The following is a 23059-nucleotide window of genomic DNA, read 5'->3' on the forward strand; positions in this document are numbered from 1 at the left end:
GTGGGTCGCTGAGGATTTGGAAACTCCTTTGATGATTTTATCTGTCAGCTTGAAGGAAGACACTTTTTTACAGTGCACCAGTAAAAAAGCTAGAAGGCTCTACGGAGATAAACAAGATAAAGTTTCTTGTTAAACTTAAATTTTTGTTTCACTAACGGATCTTCACTGACACTTAACTGCTTTTGAATATTTAAATTACTGAGTCTATATTTTAGCTTCATGTTAATGAGGGACAAATAGAGATTCACAGGAAACTACGGAAGCCCAGAGGGGACGTTTCCCGCGTATCCTTTTTCCTGATGGTTTTCTTGAGGCAGCCATAATCTTGAATCAGGTTTAAGACACACCAATCATCGTGATCTCGAGGAAACCACTGGGAAAAAGTATATGCGGAAAATGGGAAATTAACTCGTTATCTTGAGAAAACCATCAGAAAATTAACTTGTTTTGAGAAAACCATTGGGAAGAAGTACATGTGGGAAATGGGAAATTAACTCGTTATCTTGAGAAAACCATCAGAAAATTAACTTGTTTTGAGAAAACCATTGGGAAGAAGTATATGCGGGAACTCTCAGCTTCTGTAGGAAACTCTACAATCCAATCCAACCTTTTCCAAGCGTCTCATATGTAATCGCTAGCAGATTTTGATGTCAACACCAAATTTAAGGCATTTTGTCAACGTAGATATTCTGTGTTGGTTGGAAAAGTAAAACCCTGTTTTATAGGAACTGCTCTCATAGAGGAGGCCTCTTCTGCTTAAATAACTAATCGATGTTCACAGCTGTAAAACTGAAAAAACAAACTTTGAATAAAGAAGGGAAACTGAGTTCAATCTGCACAACTTTTAGATAAACAATAGTGCTCAGCAAGCGGCTGAGTGAACATTTACTTATGCTAATATGCAAACAATCAGTACTCAGTCATACACATGATGGCGTTACTTACTGTTAGGGAGAAAAAATGTATTTGTATAACCGTTCTCCGTGTAAAAAGTCTAACATGTGACCTTGGAAAATCACCGGGGGTGCACTTAAGCAGCAGAATCTTAATCGTAAACTAGCGACTGTATAATTAAGATGGACGCAGTCACCATCTTGTGCAGTGACACTTGGAAACCTCAAGGTCAGCATATGGCCGAGGCGATGCTGAATGCATTACTAGCATGATCCTTCGTTCAGGTGTGTTACTTAAGAACCTGGCATCTCCTGTTCTGCTGCCACACAAGGACAGAATAATCACCAGCACAACAGTTGACACACCAGGCTGTAAGCAGGTTTATTTCTACTGAAAAGGCAGGCTATGAAAAAAGAAACCTGTGCGTTTAGTTCTTCCCAGTTTCACATTTCTCTCCCCTGGGAGGTCTGTGCAGAAAATGGGAATCTGGTTCATTTCTTATTCAGCCAGACCAAATGGCTCAGTGCAGAACACATGGGCTCGGAATAAAAGACACAGATTTACAGGGTGAGACATTTTTACACCACTATATCTCCACATAATTGACTGAAGAGTGGAGAGAAAGAGAGAGCGCATGTTTTGAGCAGAAGACAGATGTTGGAAGCATCTCTAGGTAACACGTCGCGTTTTTCCCACAGCGCGTTCTGTCTGATAATTTCACCAGATAATGTGAGGCAGATGCCAGGAATCAGATTTCAGTGTTACATAAACTCCTCTTTTTTCAGATATGTAGGACCAAAGGAAACCTGCTGCTGATTAGCATATTCGCTAACATCTTGAAGGGTAACAAGCTGGACACTTGATGCCTGGCGATACTGGAAAGTATCGCCAGGCATTAGATTTTCGTATTTTCTTGTGAAAACCTGATGAATAAACTTGGTTTTGACAAGAAAATACGAAAATCTAAAAGTACTGAATACTTTTTGTTGCAGCAAACATTTCCTATTGTAAGATTTTAATTTATCTGGATAATTTTGTCCTGGTTTGAAATAAAAAAAAAAAATCTCAACCACCTGTGCTTAGCAATACTCCACTGTACTACAGGGATCAATTGTATCATCTTGGAGTCGTGGGCCAAAAAATCACTACATGGACTGCAAATGGCCCGCGGGCCACACTTTGGACACCTCTGCACTAAGGGGTTCTGCAGGTGAGGAGGACGAGGTCGACTTGTTGATGAAGAAACGTCTCAAAACAGCTGGTGAGGCAAATACCGAAAAACAGAAAGCAAGTTTCCTCCTGTGGCGATCGTACCTGGAGCCGGGTTCGGTTCTGGCTTGAGACGGTCTACCTGCTGGTATTGGGTTCTGGGTTTGAGACGGTCTACCTGCTGGCGTTGGGTTCTGGTTTGAGACGGTCTACCTGCTGGCGTTGGGTTCTGGGTTTGAGACGATCTACCTGCAAGCGTTGGGTTCTGGTTTGAGACGGTCTACCTGCTGGCGTTGGGTTCTGGTTTGAGACGGTCTACCTGCTGGCGTTGGGTTCTGGTTTGAGACGGTCTACCTGCTGGTATTGGGTTCTGGTTTGAGACGGTCTACCTGCTGGTTTTGGGTTCTGGTTTGAGACGGTCTACCTCCTGGTTTTGGGTTCTGGTTTGAGACGGTCTACCTGCTGGTATTGGGTTCTGGGTTTGAGACGATCTACCTGCTAGCGTTGGGTTCTGGTTTGAGATGGTCTACCTGCTGGCGTTGGGTTCTGGGTTTGAGACGGTCTACCTGCTGGCGTTGGGTTCTGGGTTTGAGACGGTCTACCTGCTGGCGTTGGGTTCTGGTTTGAGACGGTCTACCTGCTGGTTTTGGGTTCTGGTTTGAGACGGTCTACCTGCTGGCGTTGGGTTCTGGTTTGAGACGGTCTACCTGCTGGTTTTGGGTTCTGGTTTGAGACGGTCTACGGTCTACCTGCTGGTTTTGGGTTCTGGTTGGAAACGGTCTACCTGCTGGTTTTGGGTTCTGGTTTGAGACGGTCTACCTGCTGGTTTTGGGTTCTGGTTTGAGACGGTCTTCCTGCTGGTTTTGGGTTCTGGTTTGAGACGGTCTACCTGCTGGTTTTGGGTTCTGGTTTGAGACGGTCTTCCTGCTGGTTTTGGGTTCTGGTTTGAGACGGTCTTCCTGCTGGTTTTGGGTTCTGGTTTGAGACGGTCTACCTGCTGGTTTTGGGTTCTGGTTTGAGACGGTCTACCTGCTGGTTTTGGGTTCTGGTTTGAGACGGTCTACCTGCTGGTTTTGGGTTCTGGTTTGAGACGGTCTACCTGCTGGTTTTGGGTTCTGGGTTGAGACGGTCTACCTGCTGGTTTTGGGTTCTGGTTTGAGACGGTCTACCTCCTGGTTTTGGGTTCTGGTTTGAGACGGTCTACCTGCTGGTTTTGGGTTCTGGTTTGAGACGGTCTACCTGCTGGTGGTGGGTTCTGGTTTGAGACGGTGTACCTGCTGGTTTTGGGTTCTGGTTTGGGATGGTCTACCTGCTGGTTTTGGGTTCTGGTTTGAGACGGTCTACCTGCTGGTGTTGGGTTCTGGTTTGAGACGGTCTACCTGCTGGTTTTGGGTTCTGGTTTGGGATGGTCTACCTGCTGGTTTTGGGTTCTGGTTTGAGACGGTCTACCTGCTGGCGTTGGGTTCTGGTTTGAGACGGTCTACCTGCTGGCGTTGGGTTCTGGTTTGAGACGGTCTACCTGCTGGTATTGGGTTCTGGTTTGAGACGGTGTACCTGCTGGTTTTGGGTTCTGGTTTGAGACGGTCTACCTGTGGGAAAGTGTTCATCTTCCCGTCCTCAGAGTTACACACACTCCTTGCAGCCACATTCCACAGGCTTCTCCACATCCTGCGTAAACGAAGTCCCGTCGTCACATTCGAAGGTGATCCTCCGCCGCCGGACCCTCAGAGGGGCGCAGCAGGAAACGGCAGCGGCTCCCCGCTCGGCTTCAGCCCGGCAGTGGCCCCGACAGTCGACCCAGGAGAACGGTTTTGATGTCTGGCAGAGAACGGAGCCGCGCTGCAGCCGGTGGTAGTCTCTGACCGGCTCACCTCGACATGGGGTCTCTGCAGGCGGCAGCACAGCGACACGGTTAGGAAATGTTTTCTAAAACCAGATAGAGAAGAGTAACTTTTTGGAAAAAACAAAAAAAAAAAAAAAAAAAAACATGATTTTACTATGCTGTACTTGTTTAACCAAAAATTCACCAGACACTGCTGCAGGTTTTTTTTTTTTTTTTTTTTTTTTTGAAAGAATCGGATTTAAAAACAATTTTCTTTTTCCTCAGTTTGTTATTTTATGTTACTCAAAGCAATCTAGTTGAGGACCGGATTCTTTACTATTTTTAATATTGCATTGATTAAAAAGTATTAGTTCCCTGGCAGATAAAACAAGACATTTTCCCACATCGTAAGTGAATAAATCTGCCAGTGGAAGTTGTATATTTGTCTTGTTTTGTCTGCTACTTTAAAACAAATGTGCATTTCAGTGCATGAAGGAAAATTATAGATCAGTTTGGATGAGGAGTTGAAAAGAATCCTCTAACAGACCAACATTGGTTCTGATCCGTGTGTTATTTTCACCTGTAGCGCAGCTCTCTCCAGTGTATCCCTGGTCGCACACACAGCTCTCTCCGTCCTCCGTCTTTTGACAGCGGCCGTGAAGACACTGCAGCCTCTGGCAGGAGCCAGCGGGCTCCTCCTGCAGGTTGCACAGCGCTCCTCTGAGCCCCTTCTCACACTCACAGCGGTAGGTCTGAGCATCCAGCGCCACGCAGGCGCCCTTCACACACCTGGAAGAGGGAGATCAGTGGAGGATTCTCTTTTAAAACGGATAAACATCAATAACACATCGATGTGACATGATGAGTATATGGACATCTGACAAAAAGATCTGAAATTAGGGCTGCAACTAATCGATTATTTAGTAATCAATTATTCTGACAATTAATCGATTAATCAGATAAAAATGTGCACATTCTTCAGAGTTTTTATGAAAACACTTAAGGTTATTTTAACAATATTAGAAATAGAGTAAATGCAAACAAAAATTATTCAATTCCATTTTTAAATAAGAAAATAAATATTTTATTTTCTGAAATGTAATAAAATAGCATTCCTCTATTGAACGCTTTGTAACAAATACTTTAAACATAAAAATGAGAAAAGCTCAGCCCATAGCCTCAACACATTGTATGGCTGATCTGATTATTATTTGGATAAACTGATCAAAATCTGTGTAGCAGAAAGTGAATTATAGGAGACTTTTTCTTTGTTTAAACAGCATTTGAACCACATAAATCTAAAACTATGCTGCTTGAGGAACTTTGGGTAGAATAAATTTACAGTTAAAGTTTTGTTTTTTCTCTTTAATCCAAAATGTATTCATATTTTGTTTAGTTCTGACTTAATTCCTGCTCTGCTTGTGTTGTTTTTTCAGCAAATGGCCTTTTTTGTGTCTGCATACACCACTTAATCAATTACTAAATTAGTTGAGGATCATTTGAACACTTGATTCAGTCCTATCTGAAATACATGTTAGTGCCTTACTTGTTTCCCTCACATGGGTTGATACCATTCGCCATGGTGACGACGTTGCCTCCACTGAGGCCTACAGTGATTGGCTGGTCACAGTGTTGACCTGTCCAACTTGGCTGGCAGTGGCACTGGGGGCCCTGTGAGAAAAGACAAATTCACTTCATCAATCATCTGGAAAACAAAGCTTCAGTTTAAAATCGGGCTGCGCAATAAATCAACAATATACTGTATATCACAATGTACATGTATCAATGTCAACCGAAAATACATCTGATAGAATATTCAATAAGTTCTCTAAACTCTGATCCAGAACCACAAAGCATTCTGGGAGATGTAGGCAAAGGAAAGACATTAGCTGCTCAACCTCTCATAGTTAGCTAAGCAAAATTGGTGGGATCATCACTGTATGATGTGGACCATCATTTTCCCATGTGCTAAAAGAAATACTTCCAAGGAGGGTGTTTTTAGTTATTTTTTCCGTTTGTATGTCATTGTAATCGTAAAAAAGTATAAAATGTAAAGAAAATGAGAAGTAAAGATAAAATCGGGAAATAGCCTTGTGCAGTCCCACAAAACCTTTACTTAATCTCATAAAAGACGTGATTATCGTAAAAATAAAGGTCGTTTCTTTGGTCCATGATGATTCCATCATCCAACACTTTGTAGATGTACATTTTAAGAATAATCCAGAAGTATTTCTTCACCGCATGAGCAAAGGAGCCAACTGTACAGACCGAGCTTCCAGAACAAACTACACAGTGACAGCGACTAGCTCACTCACTCTTTGGTTGCCAGGCAACTCACTCATTCTTTGGTCACCTAGCAACAAGCTGTTGAGAAACTTCCACAGCTGCAGTTTAAGTTTGGCCTCTGTGCCTCATAACTGCTTAAAAATAAAAACAACAGCGCAGAGTGAAAACTGTGGATAAAACCTGAAAGGTCACACCACCTGGTGGACAGTATTTTAAATATTTAAAACAAAAAAATAATCAATAATTATCTACTAACTGATATGAAACCCTTACATCATGATTTGTGTTGCAGACATTTTATGTTGAATTTTTATAAATCTTAAGTTCTATCAGGTTAGTTTTTGTTTGGGCAGATAGAAAATACTTACGTTATTGTAAAACCAAAATCTGTAATAAATTTTTATATCTGGAATTGTTCAGATTACTTTGGTAACTTTTAGACACTCCCATTAATTTAAGTGATTTCAGTCACTGGAGGGCGTGGTGGAGGTCCTTTGGTTTGGCAAATATCTGGTGTGATGATGGGAGGTTTGTGTAAAATTATATTTTTAACCAATTTTTGAACTTGAAACATCAGATTAGGTTAACTTTCATTTTCAGATAAATTGTAAGAGATTTTTAGTTATCGTTTTATCTATATTTTTGCATATAATTTTTTCAAACCATCAAGTCAGAAGTGTGTGTGAGAACCAAACCGCCTATGGCCTTTTTTGGAACTTTTTGGTTTAGGAACTTTGAGTTCCATGACATCTGGTTTAGCACGTTTATGAGGAATACTGTCACAGCTCTGTGTGTTGCTACCTGTGCACTGTTGGGTTGGCATATGCCATGCAGGCAGTAAAGTTTGCGGCAGGGTTGGCAGCCCGGTACAACCCCTGGCTTCATTTGGCTGCGGGTAAAGTCCTGCAGCTCATGGTTTATGTAGAGGTTCCTGATGCAGCCGTGGAAACTGGACGTGTTGAGGCTCTGAGAGGAGAGGCCTCGAGAAGACGGTATAACCTCCTCAGGCATACCTGGCCAGACAAACCACAGCAGCTCTATATGTGGACCTGCACTGGCTTCAGCAGAGATATTTATGTCTGAGCTGAGGCATGAAGCCGCCCACCGCTCCTACCTCCCACATAAAGAGGCGTCTCTCCAGTCAGTGGCTGGCCACGTCCTTGGCTGTCCAGAGTCGTTGGCTCTCCTCCATCCACAGACAGGTTCACCATCTGATTAAAGGTCACCAGCTCAACCGTGTGGAAATTACCATCGTTTACCGTCTCAGAGCTGCAGAGAAAACCAAACATTTATTTTTTTTTTACCCCCAATGTACAACATGATAATCAAAATGATAATCATGCAAATGGTAAAGACATGTAGCTAACAGGAAAATTTCAGACCTATCGTTATGATTCTTGTGGTTAATGTCACTTTTCTATAAATATATAGAATCAACATGTAAACAGCTGTAAATAACAGCAGATCAGACCTGTCAGGATTACAGATTTTGCTTGAGCATAAATTTTCAATTAATATAACGACAATAATGGCACAACAATGCAAAAACACATTCTGAAAGCTCAGTGAACTTTAAATTCTATCTGACATTTAACACTGGAACTGGACAAGATTTTAAATATCCAAAATAAATAAGCAAAAGAACAGAAACAACAAATAATATAATTAATTCTTTAAACAAAATTGTCCTTCAAAAAAAGGGCTATTTGAGACCAAAACACCAGACTGAAAACTTCTATCTTTCAGTTTTTGGCAGAAAGAGAAAGAGAAAAAAAGATAAATATTGCAAATTAAAACTATTGATTACCAGTTTTTTAAATACATTTTTGGTAAGTTCCTGCTCAATAACTCATTGATCATTGTAAAAATGTTTCCTTAGAGACAGGTACAATGTTAAACTTCCCTACTGCTTTTGGCCTTGTCAGTGTGACCAGAGATATTCTGCTTGTACTTTACTGAAAAATAAGTGAGTCCCAGTGTTTGCTCTTCACCATAAAAATGTAGCACAGTCAGACATGAAGCTGGCCTTAAACAGAGTGAAAATCCTCATAATTATGCAATATTGGGAAAAGATAATATTTGTATGAGTTTGATGAAAGCGGAAAAGAGCTACAAAGTCACAGGAAAAAGTCTTTGTTATTGGAACAAGAAGTTCACAACCAAGTCCAGGTTATGCAAAATTCAATTTCTCACACCTCTATAGAAGGAGGATCAGACAAAGACATTCCTGGCTAAAAGGCAAAGAGCTCTCGGGAGAGAACAGAAACAGACGCGGTGATATTAGCATCATTCAGTGGAAATGTTTCTCTATAACTCGATGATCCTAAATGAAAAACCTTTCTAAAAGGACAAGAAAACACGATTGTGAATGTCCTCAAATGATCTGAAAGCGCAATTAGTAAAGCAGATTTTATCCTTGACGCTGCTTTAATAGAATTTATTCTGTATCCTTAGTAAGATTATGAGTGTGAGAATGTGCCAGGTGGACACGTCTCTTCCTCCTCGTCTGAACATATAGGCTCTCCGCATCTGATTGAGTGGTCTCTTTATCTCAAGTGTCTTTGGCAGCATCTGCCATTTTATTCAGATGACAAAGGCTGTGAGTTCATCTGCTCCTCCCCAAGGAACACAGGATTCTTGCTCTAAGCTACAATATATAGATCATGAATCAACACAAAATGAACTGCTCCAAACTGAGATGATGCTTAAAACTCCATATAAATCCTCTAAATGGGCCCAAAATATGACATTTAGCTTTCTTACAATGAGAATATTATCACCAATGTCCTGATTGAAGGTAAATATGCTTAAAGACAATATAATCTGCTGTTAAGTTTAAACTCCACGACTGTCCAGTCCTCCCAGTGCAGAATTTGGCAGGCCACCCACATGTATTTGGTGACTTCTTTACACATAAAGCAGGTCTTATTTAGATGTGTTTAGCAAAGGTGATATCTATAAGAGACTGCTGGAGAATTTCTTCTCACTTATAATATATTCACTGATTTACAGCAGTACTGTCCTTTACAGGTGTTATCATTGTCCCTTCCTAATGCTATCAGTGTCTCCTGTGTTGTTCTATATATTCTATTGGAACTTTTGATAAATATCTTTAGATGCGTTAGAAGTGCCCAAACCTTTTGGTAGGTAAAGGTAAGGCTGAAAGGGCCACAAACATTTTAGTATTTTTGTTTTTAATCATAATTACAAAAACTATCTTATGCTTTCATTTTTACTTGAAACTAAACATGATGGCAGTCACATTTCTCCAGGCAAAAGATTGATAACACAAAAATGTTTTGCAGGTTTGCCAGATTTAAAAAAAAAGCAAACAACTATATTCTAATGTTTTCAGGTTAATCATATTTTTCTTTTCTTTTTTTGTCTTTTTGGCAACAGGTGCAGTATATAGCTAACTCAAATTGTGTCTTTTTTTGAAAGGCTGCACCTTAACATTGTTTTTAATTCTGTATCCACTTCCTGAACTGGCAAGCCAAATTTAGGCTGTTCTTGAGTTCAGATCAAAGGCCACCCAAAGTCGTTTCCGAGCCACACTTTGGACTCCCTGCCTCATATGGATGGTCACTCAGGGTTGGATTATTGTATTCATCTGTCTGTGTGTTACTTGTACCTACCTGTAAATAGCGGTGGCAGGCTGGTTCCCAGGGTCATAGGTGACCCTTACATGACCCTGATGGAGCTCTACAGCGATCGGCTCATGATCTCCATTATATAGCAAGATGCCATTATCTTCTGCAGTTGACACCTGAAGCAGAAAAGAAGAGAAACGCACCAAAATGTCCATGTGATAGAATGTAAGATGCTAAATATCTGAAGCGTTGTGTTTCCTGACATTGCAGGCTCTACCTGCAACGTGATATTGGACTGAGGCCAGTTTTTCACATCCTGAAGTTCGACGTAAGAATCTCTGTCCACGAAGTTGACGCTAACCAGCTTCTCGCAACTCTGGCCCTCAAAGCCGGGCGGACACTGACAGATTGCGGTCCCCAACTTGTCGTTACAGGGAGCGCCATTCTGACACTTGGCCATCTGGCAGGGTGTCTGCTGAAGATCTGTCACCTCACAAAACTCGCCACTGAGGAGCCAAAATACATCAGAAAGATATTTGTTGCAACAGAAAAATATAGTTGGAAAATTAGAAATGTATTTATTAATAAAAAAAGCATAAGGGGTTGTGTTACTATTGCTCATAACTGTTGTTTATAAGCTTGTACTCATATCAAGAGATGCTTATTTTGTTATCCAATGCAGACAAAAACCTGAGTTTGACTGAAAGGAAATCTGTGATAATAGTCTTTTAGTATCCTATAATATTGAAAAATGTAACAATACCAATATGACTTTTACTCAGTTTATTAGATGATGGGACTAATGTGTGAGAGGTGGGTGTAATAATAAATTTATACTCCTACCCAGTCTTCTGAACATGTAAATATTGTTCACTGTTCTCCTTTTGCTTGCTTTTGTTTAAAATGTATTTTCTTTGTATATAACTTTGTTTATTCTTTTATTACACAATGTTCCAACTCAAAGTGTTACTGTTTTTATGCTTTGGGTTCATTGAAAACATCGATTCCAAATAATATAATAAATAGGTTATGTAGCTACTGGAAAAATAATTACATTGTGTTTCAGTTGAAGCGCTGACAAATTAAATTAAATGTTAATTAGAATTTGAGGTTTATTGATCTTTGAGAATTTGTTCTTACATTATTTTTCTAATACCATTATATTATTTCAAAATAGTCTGAAAACAACAATATTACCATTTAATGCAACTTCAGGGATAATTTATTGCCCAGCAAAATTTGTTATTGTTACTGTTAGCTAGTTTGCAATGAACATCTCCAGATGGGACTTTAATAACATAAATCAATTTAAAAGACTATAAACAGAAAGATAAAATGTCATACAAAACATAAATCCTAAAATTAACTGTAATCATGAATACCATATTTATTTGGAAGATGTCCATACTTAATTTAAAAACAAAACAAACATTAATGTTTCCTTGGAACATTACTGGCTGAGCTTTCATGAGTTCCCCGTCTCCCAGTGCTCCCAGTACCTGAATCCCTGCGGGCAGACGCAGCTGTAACCATCCAGATGGTCGATGCACTGAGCTGAGTTTTGACAGCGGTGATCCGCGCACTCGTTGTAGTCGATGCCGCAGTCCGGTCCCACCCAGCCGGGGATACACACACACCTGGAGAAAAAAACAACAAAAAGAACACACACACAGTCATGTTTTTGTGTCTTGTGGGGACTTCATATTGACTTCACTGATTTTCTACAGTTTAACCTTAACCCGAGCGCTGACCATCACAAACCTAACCCCAACCCAAAAACAGCATTTCAATCATGGGAATCAAGAAAATGTCCCCACAAGGAGCAGTGGTCCCCACAACCCCACATTGTAGAGCACATGTGTCAAACTCAAGGCCCGCGGGCCACATGTGGCCCACCATGTCATTTTATGTGGCCCCGCAGCATTTTATAGGCCGACATTGACTTACAATAGGTTTTGAGCACGAATTGACTACAAACTACATCTCCCACAGTGCATTCCGATTGTTACCAGCTAACATTACGGCTTCTCGCCACTAGAGAGCAGCAGAGTCACCTCAAGCTGCTTATTGATTTTCCCAGCGAATAAAACTGAGACATGGACAAGCTAACATGAAAACGTCCAAGAAAAGAAAAATCGATTTACAAGTAAGACTGTGAATGAAGATGTGTGAGTTGGTGTCAGGGCGGCAGGTCGCGCTAGACGTTATCTTGACCGACAACATAAAAAAAAATCAGTCATGTACTATTTTTATCCTGAAATTACAATCATATTAACATCGACTATTTAGTCGCATTTTATGCAGTTTAGTTAATATTCACCGTGAATCCAGATCCCATCACAAATTAAGCAGATAAATGCATCTACATTTTTCTCGTAGTAACAAAAACCGCCCCAATAACTTTTAATAAATTAAATTAAGCGACTTCACTTAAATTAGCATCACTTCACCCGCTGGGGTCTGAACGCACTTCCTCCTGGTTCCCATCAGCAGAAAAATCTGCGCTCAGTTGGATCTGTCTGATCCAAACAGATCAACTGAACTCTGTGAGTGTTTTACCCTGTGAGGTCCGGTGTGAGCTTTTACCAGGATATTTATTTATTTATTTTGCGTGGTTTCGCTTCTCCGAAACGGACAGATGTTACGTCTGCAGCTCCTCCAGAGCGCCGCTCTCCTGGATTGAACCCAGAAGGCTCCATTTGTTAAATCCGCTGGATGAGTTTCTCCCAGCGGTTTCTAAGTCTTCGCAGCGGTGGAGCCTCGTCCGCAGTGGTTGAGCTGCGGACTGCGCATGTTACAGTCTAATTAACTTTTGCATCGTCATTTATTTCCTCCAGATAAACTACCGGCTCCTCAAATGGATTAACACAACGTTGCATTCTCTTTAGTTTTCTCTGGTCTGTAATGGAGACTTGAATTTAACACGCCATTTCAACCAAAGGTTTGTAATGCGCTTCCTAACCATTTTTTATTTGTAAGTATTGATTTTATTTTTTAGCCAAGCCTCTGTCTCTGCTAATGACATCTTCAATACATTTTTTGATCCCAGGCTTAGTTTATGGACTGAACAGACAGAAACAGTTACCATTATACAGTTTGAACTGTTGATTTTATTTTTGAACCATTTTTTTTATTGTAAAGTATTGATTTTATTTTTGAACCATTTTTTATTTTAAAGTGTTGATTTTATTTTTTTACCATTTTTTTAATTGTAAAATGTTGATTTTATTTTTGAACCATTTTTTCATTGTAAAGTATTGATTTTATTTTTGAACCATTTTTTTAATTGTAAAGTATTGATTTTGAACCATTTTTTTAATTGTAAAGTGCTGATGTTATTTTGGAACCATTTTTTATTTTAAAGTGTTGATTTTATTTTTGAACCATTTTTTTGATTGTAAAGTGTTGATGTTATTTTTGAAACCTTATTTATTTTATTTTTGAACCCTTATTTATTTTGAAGTGTTGATTTTATTTTTGAACCCTTATTTATTTTGAAGTGTTAATTTTATTTTTGAAGTGTTGATTGTCTGAAAGACCTTACACATGAGTTGCCCCATATGGGGTTTGAACCGACAACCTCAGCATTACCAGCACGGTGCTCTAACCTGCTGAGCTAACTCACCTACCTTACAAACTGTTGAGTTTCCATGGATTTAAGAATAACTAACATTATCTTACAATGGAGATTTGATAAAAGTGCTTATATTCCAATGTTTTTCAAAACAACATACATAATATTTTATTTTCCAGAGATTTTGTATTTTGAAGTGTTGATATTATTTTTGAACCATTTTTAATTTTCAAGTGATTGTATTTCAGAGATATTTTTTTATTTAATGTCTTAATTTTATTTTTGAACCATCTTTTATTTGTAAGTATTGATTTTATGTTTTAGCCATTTAACCAATTCTCTGTAGAACCATTTGTCTCTGCTAATGACATCTTTAATACATTTTTTTGATCCCAGGCTGTTTATGGACTGTAATGTGAAATTAGGCACAAGTATAAGTCTGACAGTTTGTTCACCAAGTTACTGTGCTCTCTGAGAGGATCTGTAAGTATTTGACATCGTTCCATGCCCATCATTGACATTAGTCTCTAACAAAATGTGGATCATCTACCAGGAACACTCTAAAGAGCATGAGTTTCTGTAGTGTAGTGGTTATCACGTTTGCTTCACACGCAAAAGGTCTCTGGTTCGAAACCAGACAGAAACAGATTTTGCATGTTCTATTCATCACAGGTGTTTACTAAAGGTCAACAAGGGTTCTGTGGTGTCATGGTCTGTACTCAGAATCCAGGCATCTGAGTGCAAGCCTTAGTTGAAATTTTCATGCGTTGCATCTCACATCATCAACTTTGGAACCTCAAACTGAAACAAAGCAGAGAAGTTCAGTTCCTGTAGTGTAGTGGTTGTCATGTTTGCTTTACACGCAAAAGGTCTCTGGTTCAAAACCAGACAGAAACAATTTTTGTAGGTTATGCATCTCTTGGGGTGCAGTGAGACAACAAGAGCCTTCCTCTTTTGTGATGGTTCATTTGCCAATCGACTTCAATGTAGGCTTCTTTGAAATCGAAGCTACTTTACTTCAATTACCAATTGGCAGTTCTATGGCATAATGCATATTTGTCAAACTAAAGGCCACATGTGGCCCCACAGCATTTTATAGGCCAATGATTGACTTAAAATAGATTTTGAGCACGAATTGACTACAAACCACATTTCAACCAAAGGTTTGTAATGCGCTTCCTAACCAGACGCTCCACAGCGTCCGGTCCATAACTCTTCAACACGCTGTCAGCTCCCGGTCAGAAAGACGCATTTAGTTCAGAGACCATGAGATGATATTCAGAAAGGATTTTTTAAATTAATTGATTTCAGTTGCCTCTGAGACTAAATCTTTGCGTAAAGTCTATAATGTCTGCCCATGTGACTTTTTATTATTTGTTTGCTCACCTTTAAACACTGATTTAAATATTGTAATTTTTAAACTGAGCAGTAATTTTACATCCATGGAAACTCAAATGTAATATTTAAAACTTCAATACATAAAATCAGTTATTTAACAATATGAGGTGGTGTTTCATTTATTTTTAACATTGTATTTTTATACATTTTCCAGAGCTACTATCTGCAGCTTTAGATGCATTCCTTCTCTAACACACCTGGACCATTGACTCATTATAAGCCTCTACAGAACTGAATGAGGGAAGTCAACCTTTTGTCTGGGGTGTTTTAGCAGGGATGCACTCCTGATTTGTACCGTCAATGTGGCCCTTTGAGGGTGGCCAATATGCTGAAGTGGCCCTCGGGGAAATTGAGTTTGACACCCCTGTACAACATTGTGGGGACCCACTGCTCCTTTGGGGACCGAAGTCTGGTCCTCACGAGGGGAAACACTGTTTTTGGGTCAGGGGTTAGATTTAGGACTAAGGTGTGAATTGAGTTTTGGTTAGGATTAAGGTTAGGTATGTGATGGTTAGTTAGGCTATAGAAAATGAATGGAAGTCAATGTAAAGTTCCCACAAGACATGAAAACACGACTGTGTGTGTGCATATGTGTTTTTTTACCTGGGGCCTGTAGGACTGCTGATGCAGGTGGACTGATGCTGACAAGGATTTCTACCTGGAGAACAAACATCATCCTCCTCTTCACAAAGCAGACCTTGGAACAAGAAGCAACAAACAAGGATTAATTAAAAAACAGAGTGCAGATCTTTTTTCAGACATCCAGATTACTTTTCTCTGACTAGTTGATTTGAAAGGTACTACGGCGTACCTCTGTAGTTAGGAGGACACAAGCAGGTGTAGTTGCCTACTCCATCTACACAGGTGGCGCCATTGTCACATCCGTGATCCTCGCAGTCGTCCACGTTGACCTCGCAAAATGTGCCATGGAAACCAAATGCACACGCGCAGCTAAGAGGGTAAAAAGCAAATACAAGTTAAAAAAATAATAACTTGTACAAAATGTAAAAAAAAAAAAAAAAAATTCATCTGGTTGGGCAGTGCATGCCTCCTCTGACCCTTGAAAAATATTTCTCACCATTATCATAAATTTAATTAAATAAGCAAATATGCAAAAGTTTTAAATTGTACTTATTTTACTAAACAAATGCCTTATGATATCTACAGTAACTGGACATAGTTATTATAAAGTTTTATGGTTCTCAAGTAGTGCTTAAAATGCAAAACCACAAAAAATACATAGTGAATACAGATGGCTGAGTAAAAAACGGATTGATGACAAGAAAGGAAGAGTTTTGGAAGAAAATTAAGCAGTTGAACATTTTTTAGATAAGGAAATTCGGCATAACATCCATACAGAAAGCACTATTAATATTATATATATATATATATATATATATATATATATATATATATATATATATATATATATATATATATATATATATATATATATATATATATATATATATATATATATATGTATAGATAGATAGATAGATAGATAGATAGATAGATAGATAGATAGATAGATAGATAGATAGATAGATAGATAGATAGATAGATAGATAGATAGATAGATAGATAGATAGATAGATAGATAGATAGATAGTGGCTTTGCTATCTATCTATCTGGAGAATAGATAGATAGATACGTCTGGCTTAGGGTCTGGGTTCTAACCCAGACCCTAACCCAGACGTTAGGGTCTAGGTTCTAACGTTGTGGTTAGCAGTGTTTACTGCTAACCACAACGATGCTACCTGAAGCCTCCTGTCTGCTCGTCTCTCAGGCAGCTTCCTCCGTTGGTGCAGGGATTGCTGACACAAGCATCGACTGGAGTCTCGCAGTGTTTACCCTGTACGCCCGGAAAACACAGTAAGTATGAAAGATCAGCCCATCTGAAGAACGGGTTAGTAAGAAAGACAGGTAACCGCTAAAAACAATATCCAAGACCTGTACAGGTCCAGGGGTGTCAAACTTGTTTTCGTTTTGACCCGTATTAACACAATTAATGTATTGATAAAACCCATTTACAAGTTGTTAAAATATTAAAAAATAGCTGTCTCTACATTCAATCAGTACTTATTGAAATAAAAAATATGGAACATCTTTTCAAACTGAAAGAAAAATGTGCAAAGATGCAGCAGCGTATTAGGGCCTCTGCAGATGGCAAAAAATGAATCTCCGCCAAAACATTTCGAGATTAAACTCAGAAATATTCTAGAAACTCAGAAAATTTCAGAAATTTCTGACTTTAAAAAGTCACAAATGTTTTAGAAAAATTAATTTTGACATTAATCTCAAAATGTCTTAATTTTTTTTCAGCAAATATTTGACTTTTGAAGTTCAGAAATGTCTTCTTTTTTTCTGGTTTTCAAACTTACATTTCTGAGTTTTTGGACAGATATTCACTCTTTCTCTTCTGTCTAACTACAATTCTGCTTTGTCATAAAAAGCAGCTTTAATTTCACTGATTTACAATTTCTTTTAAACACAAGGGTTTTTTAAAGGCTATTTTGACGCCTCCCTCAGCGTCAACAGGGCCACATAGACAGCTGCGGCAGGCCGGATTTGGCCCCCGGACCTTAAGTTTGATATATATACTCTAAAGTTTACACTTAATGTCATGAAACTAAAGTCAGATTCCTTGTTTGTGAACAATCTTCACCAAAACAGCTGATTCTGACAGTCAGGAAACATGCACATGCAAGATGGCGGATGTTGGGTTGATTATATCCCATCATTTCCTCTAAATCCCACCTTTACGTTTAGATTCATACCGTAAAACCTGACTTGCAGGCGCAGGTGTACTGCTGGGATTGGTGGATTTGGCAGGTTCCCTGGTTCTGGCAAGGGGAGGAAACGCATGGAGTGCATTTGGCCTGAACAGAAATGTCCACTGGACCTGTACACACACATAGGCAGAATTTGGTTTGCTAGCATAGCACCTTTCAACGCACTCAAGTGGCATTACAGTATGAGAGAAACATAACAACCACTCCAAAGAAAATTGTGCATCAAAATATGCAGACCTATCATTGTTCAGTTAATCAGGCGTTTTATTTTTTGATATGCAAATCTTGCTGAAATTATTATTTTAGCGTAACAAGAACCCTATGATTTGGATTCTTGTTGTTTCTCTGGTATATTATTTAAATTTATAAAGTGATTTCCCCCCTCTTTCCACATGTGATTGCTCTCCTCCTCCTTATTTTTGTTTTTCAGGTTTTGGCTCAGAGGCAACCCTCATCTGACGAGTGCCTGAAACTGACAGACGGCGCAATCACTTCATAGCTCTGCTGCTTGTGGATCTGAGGAACACGTCAGTCACAGGAAGAAGTGACTGGCAGGTATGCAATATAGGCTAATGGAAGAAAAACAGAATACAAATGCTTCCTGTAAGGCGATGTGTGGTTGAGGTGGACAGATGACAGGCTGATCCTTTGAAACATAAATAATCATAAAACACAAACAATGGCATAGATGGAAAATAGTGGAGGCAGGAAAACCTGGATCTCATGATTATAATGCTATGGATGAAATTTATTAGAGTGATAATTAGTCAGTTAGTAATGTTATGATTCGCTTTGTTATTGTTTACAATAATTTGACAAATTAAATTGCTGCTTGACTGCAAATTACCAAAGGCAGCAACGTTTCCAACTGTGTTTGAAACTCTGAAGACCAGATCACTAGAGGGCGTTGTGACTGATGAACAGTGGAAAGCCACTGGCATAAACGTGGCCACATATGAAAAGAAAAGTGATTATGGTTAGAAAAGAGCATTACAAAAGAAAACTGAGAATAAATGACTAATTCTTTTCTCTTTTTGTCAGCTGCTACCATTAGGGGGCGCCACAGTAGAACATCTACTCCCTCTCGCTCTGTTTCAAGAACCCCGTCCAAAACGTTCTCTATTTCAGACTTTAAACTGACCTTCTGATAATCTAATTTATAATCCCATGTGTTTGTTCAATCCCAATGAAAATCTTAATATCTGCATGTTCCTCCAAATCAGTCATATTTGTATTATCTCTGACTAGATAATTTTTTTAAAAATTCTAATTATTTCTTCTCCAAATGATCACAAATATAATGTAATGAATAAAAATACATTTAGTGTTTTCAACAAAAAATACAAAAATATCTAAAAATGACTAAGGGAGATTTTTAAATCCTGTACTTTAACTGTACATAAATATAAACTATTCTGCTAACTAAGTAATGAATAAAAAAATGGCAATATACTTAAATGGAGTCCTGTAATTTGGTATGAATATTAGAGATTATATTTCAAGGTCATTTTAAAACATTTCAGAAGGGCATATTATGTAAAAAAAAAAAATAAAAAAAAATAATATATATATATATATATATATATATATATATATATATATATATATATATATATATATATATATATATATATATATATATATTATCAGAATTATTTAAACATGATGGGAAACAGGTAGAAAAATAAGGGATATTTTCAATGAAATATGTGATATTTGTTAAATTAGTTAATTTGCTAATAATTTGTTTGTATACTAGAAAAAATGGCTAAACATAGAACAAGGTAAAACAGAAATAAATAAATTTTGCTCTCCGGGTCCAAAAACTAAAGTGCTTAAAACTCATAAATCAATCATGATGAGTAATCCTGAATTTAAAAATGACAAAAATAAGCAGCCATTATGATTTTTGCTGCACTTGAGCTGCTGTAAAATACCCATTTTTTCTTTCACTGCCATTTTCTTTGGCCAAATAGCCTGGATGTTGTGTTGAATGTTAAAACTTGGTACAGAACAAACACAAAAAGCTTTTTTAAGAATAACACAGAGGCACGAGGAAACTATTCAAATCTAAGGCAAATTATTGAGCAGATCATACATCATTCAGTTTCAAGTTACTTAAAAAAAGGTTGAATGGATGTACATGTTGGATAAATTAAACAGCATAGCAGTGTTTCAATGTTTTAGGAGAATACATACAGCATATGTAAAGAAGGATCAAATAGCTTCTCAAAAGAGCTGGTTTTGTTAGTAAAACCTCATTGCACTGCATGTCGTTTTAAATGTTTTATAAAAAAAAATAGCTTGCAGAGCAGTGCCGCATAACATCCACCTCCAGTAAATTCTGGTTTAATGTGTGTACATAGGCGATTTTCTGCAGATTTCTGTAGATTAGATCTGTCTGCACTGCGGTGTCTGGAGCTGAGAGTGTGTGGGAGTAGCAGCCACCAACTCCTCTACTGAGCCACACCAACTAAAAACATTTCATTAGATTGTTCATTAGGAGGCGTTTCCACATGCATGATCTGTCTCATTCATCCACCAAAAGTGGTCTAGGAAGTTAACCTTTGATTTGGTTCTGCTGAACAAGAATGAGACTTTTAGGTGATGTGGATATGTTTAAAACAATACGTTTGGTCAAACAGTCCAAATCAGGCTGGAAGAAAATGCACAGAGGAAGGAAGATAAAAACAAATGTGTGGTATAAAACACACAGAGGTGGGCAGAGGACCCAAATACCACTCAAGTAAAAGCAGTACTACTTCAACATATGTTTACTCAAGTAAAAGTAAAAAGTGTTTGGTAAAAAGTCTACTGAAGTACTGTGTAACATTTCAAATGATCAATCATTTAATATTTAAAAATTACATAATCAGACGGACCAAAATGTAAAGTTATGTTGAAACCTCTGAGCATCTTGGGATGAAAAGAACCAAAATGACAATAACTTATATAAGTAACAAAAACTAACAAAATCATGCAAAAGAAAAATGTTCCAAATAAGTTTCATTCAATATAATATTTATGAAACTTTAACAAAAACTGCAGCTGTGTCTCTGTGGTGAATTTTTGTTTTTCATTCAGTGGGCAGAGAATCCAAACATTTTACTGAAGAGTAGAAATACTTCATAATAAAATTACTCAAGTAAAGTAAAATCTACAGCGCAGTAAAAATGCTCCTAAAAGTAAAATGTTTCAATCAAATTGTAACGAGCTCCTACCAAACTTTGAAAACATGTATTTAATCACTCCTGGTTTAATTGCAGCCTTCACATGCATGCAGAGGCGCTTCCTGTTCGCTCACCCAGACACTGGAACTTGTCAGCAGGTGTGGTGAGCAGCAGCTTGCCCTCCAGGCCCCGGGGGCCGGCGCAGCGCGCGATGCCCGGCTCCTTATAGCCGCTCTTCACCCAGTCTGACAGCCAGAGCAGCCGGCAGTCACAGTACAGAGGGTTGGCTCCGATTGCTCTGAACAAACAGTAAGACAAGAAGGATGATGAGACACTAATACGAGAAGGAGGTCAAAAAGGAAGCAGGGTTTTCTTTGTCTGCACTGATATGAAGGTTAATTTAAGCTCCATCTGCACAGACAAAGATACAAAACAGATCTGCTGCGAACACTGAAGGAGCTAAGCATGCTCAAGCATTCAAGGCCTCTTGAATCAAAAATGGAAGCTCCTGATTTTTGGCATTTTAATTCTCCCATAGACCTTATTGTTGAAGTTAAATTTCTAACACTGACTTCACTGCAAAAACACAGAATCTTACCACCCAATTTTGGTCTAGTTTCTAGAGAAAATTTCTCAATATTTTAAATAAGATAAACTAACTTAAAAGCAACTTTTCAGCGAAATATAGTCGCTTGTTTTAAGTAAATAATTCCGTAATATTGATGAAAATGTTCCATTGGCAGATTATTTCACTTGTAATGTTGGAAAAAAGTCTAAGGTGAAATAAACTGCCAATGGAACAAATACTGAATTATTTACTTAAAACAAGTCTCGACGTCTTGCTTAAAAGTTACTTTTAAGTCAGTTTTGCACCTTTTAAGGTTATTTCAACCTTTAAAAAAACGGTTGAAATAAGACTTTTGTTGTACAGCTGGATGTAAATTCAGGCACTGGTGTGATATACGAGATAAAACATAGATCCTCTGTTGTCTGCAGAGATATTGGTATTATATTCCATTGCAAACAAATTTTCAAAAATAAATATTTTGCAGTTTTACCAAGTTGTAATTATTGGAGCCTTTGGGTTTATTAGCTCAGTCTCAGCTGGCTTTCAAAAACCGTAATAACGAAAAAGTTCCCCACTCCTGATCTACAGAGACTGAGAAAGGACCAATAGTGAAAATCCTGCTAGACATCTTTACAGGCGGCTCAACAACTGAATGCATGTGCAACATGTGCAGCACTTACAGGTGAGACAGGGAGGCCAGGTCACTGAAGATTCCCTGCTGCAGCTCAGAGATGTCATTGCCATGGAGAGAGCTGGGAGACAGAAACAGTTATAGGCCAGAAAAGGTTCTGAGCATTCAAAGTGAACTCTCGCTGAGCACAATGACTCTGACGGGCAGGAGGTCTCACGCAGCACAAAAAACAAATGACAGCTTGGAATAAAGGAAAGGCGCTGCATACTGATGCTGTGTGTGTGTGTGTGTGTGTGTGTGTGTGTGTGTGTGTGTGTGTGTGTGTGTGTGTGTGTGTGTGTGTGTGTGTGCTCACAGCAGTCTTAGGGAGCGCAGGCCGGCCAGAGCTAGAGGAGGGATACATTGTAACGAGTTGTAGCTGAGGATCCTGAGAAAATGAAATTCAGAATTAAAAAAACTGAAGACACACTTTTATTACAAAATATATTTTATTACACAGAATGAGACAGATAGTCTCTGGGGAAAACAATATATATATATATATATATATATATATATATATATTCAGCCAGTGCTCAACAGAAATGACCAATCAGAGCCAGAAGGCGGGTCTTAGCGCTGTCAATCATAGCAGAGTGCGCACTGCTCACTCCCTTCCCTCACCTCGTTACCATGGCCGTCTATGACAGCAGATTAACGGTTTTCCTGTAACGCTGAGTTGTTTCTCTGCCAATAGCACATTTAGCAGCCCATTCATGAGGTTGATTGGCAGCGCTATGCCCCTCCTTCTGGCTCTGATTGTCACAACATGGTGATAGTTTCAACAATTATGTAAAAAAAACATATTTTTCATAAAAGTTGCAAAGCATGGGTACAAACAGGTCTCTGGAATGAACAATGAACCTAACCCAGGGGTGTTCAACATGCGGCCCGGGGGCCATTTGTGGCCCTTGAACTGATTGTTTGTGGCCCTCTGACATGATTCAACTTTGTCCCGTCCAGTGGTTGATGCAGATGACTGTTTTCAATCAGGCTAAAACTATTAACGACATAATTTTCCTACAATGGAAACTGTTGAGTGCAACATAAAGTATTAATCTTTTTATATAAAAGCTTTTATG

At 38.6% G+C, this 23059-nt stretch overlaps 1 protein-coding gene and 1 non-coding gene across 3 annotated transcripts in view; one reads left to right on the forward strand and one right to left on the reverse strand.

Annotated features, from left to right (window-relative positions):
• Positions 1–3552: 3552 nt before the first annotated feature.
• LOC106904435 (slit homolog 1 protein-like) overlaps positions 3553–23059 on the reverse strand; it is a 64699-nt gene continuing 45192 nt past the window's right edge. Inside the window, exons 24-38 of one of the 2 annotated variants that reach the window (XM_088005817.1) lie at positions 22294–22365; positions 21988–22059; positions 20874–21037; positions 17555–17679; positions 16535–16629; positions 15585–15724; positions 15377–15470; positions 11301–11438; positions 10079–10307; positions 9847–9977; positions 7326–7480; positions 7013–7224; positions 5472–5596; positions 4506–4714; positions 3553–3989 (exon numbers count right to left, since the gene is read on the reverse strand). In XM_088005817.1, the coding sequence (XP_087861943.1) occupies positions 3727–3989; positions 4506–4714; positions 5472–5596; positions 7013–7224; positions 7326–7480; positions 9847–9977; positions 10079–10307; positions 11301–11438; positions 15377–15470; positions 15585–15724; positions 16535–16629; positions 17555–17679; positions 20874–21037; positions 21988–22059; positions 22294–22365 (2224 nt within the window). In that variant the 3' untranslated portion in view covers positions 3553–3726. Of the gene's footprint in view, positions 3990–4505; positions 4715–5471; positions 5597–7012; positions 7225–7316; positions 7481–9846; positions 9978–10078; positions 10308–11300; positions 11439–15376; positions 15471–15584; positions 15725–16534; positions 16630–17554; positions 17680–20873; positions 21038–21987; positions 22060–22293; positions 22366–23059 lie in introns of both variants that reach the window. The other variant, XM_088005816.1, reaches the window with a different exon arrangement.
• trnav-cac (transfer RNA valine (anticodon CAC)) lies at positions 13949–14021 on the forward strand. The gene has a single exon. It is a non-coding gene; the product is annotated as a tRNA-Val (tRNA).

Source organism: Poecilia mexicana, unplaced genomic scaffold (assembly GCF_051168715.1).
Source record: "Poecilia mexicana isolate PSO_F unplaced genomic scaffold, ASM5116871v1 scaffold_1, whole genome shotgun sequence".
Taxonomy (NCBI): Eukaryota; Metazoa; Chordata; class Actinopteri; order Cyprinodontiformes; family Poeciliidae; genus Poecilia; species Poecilia mexicana.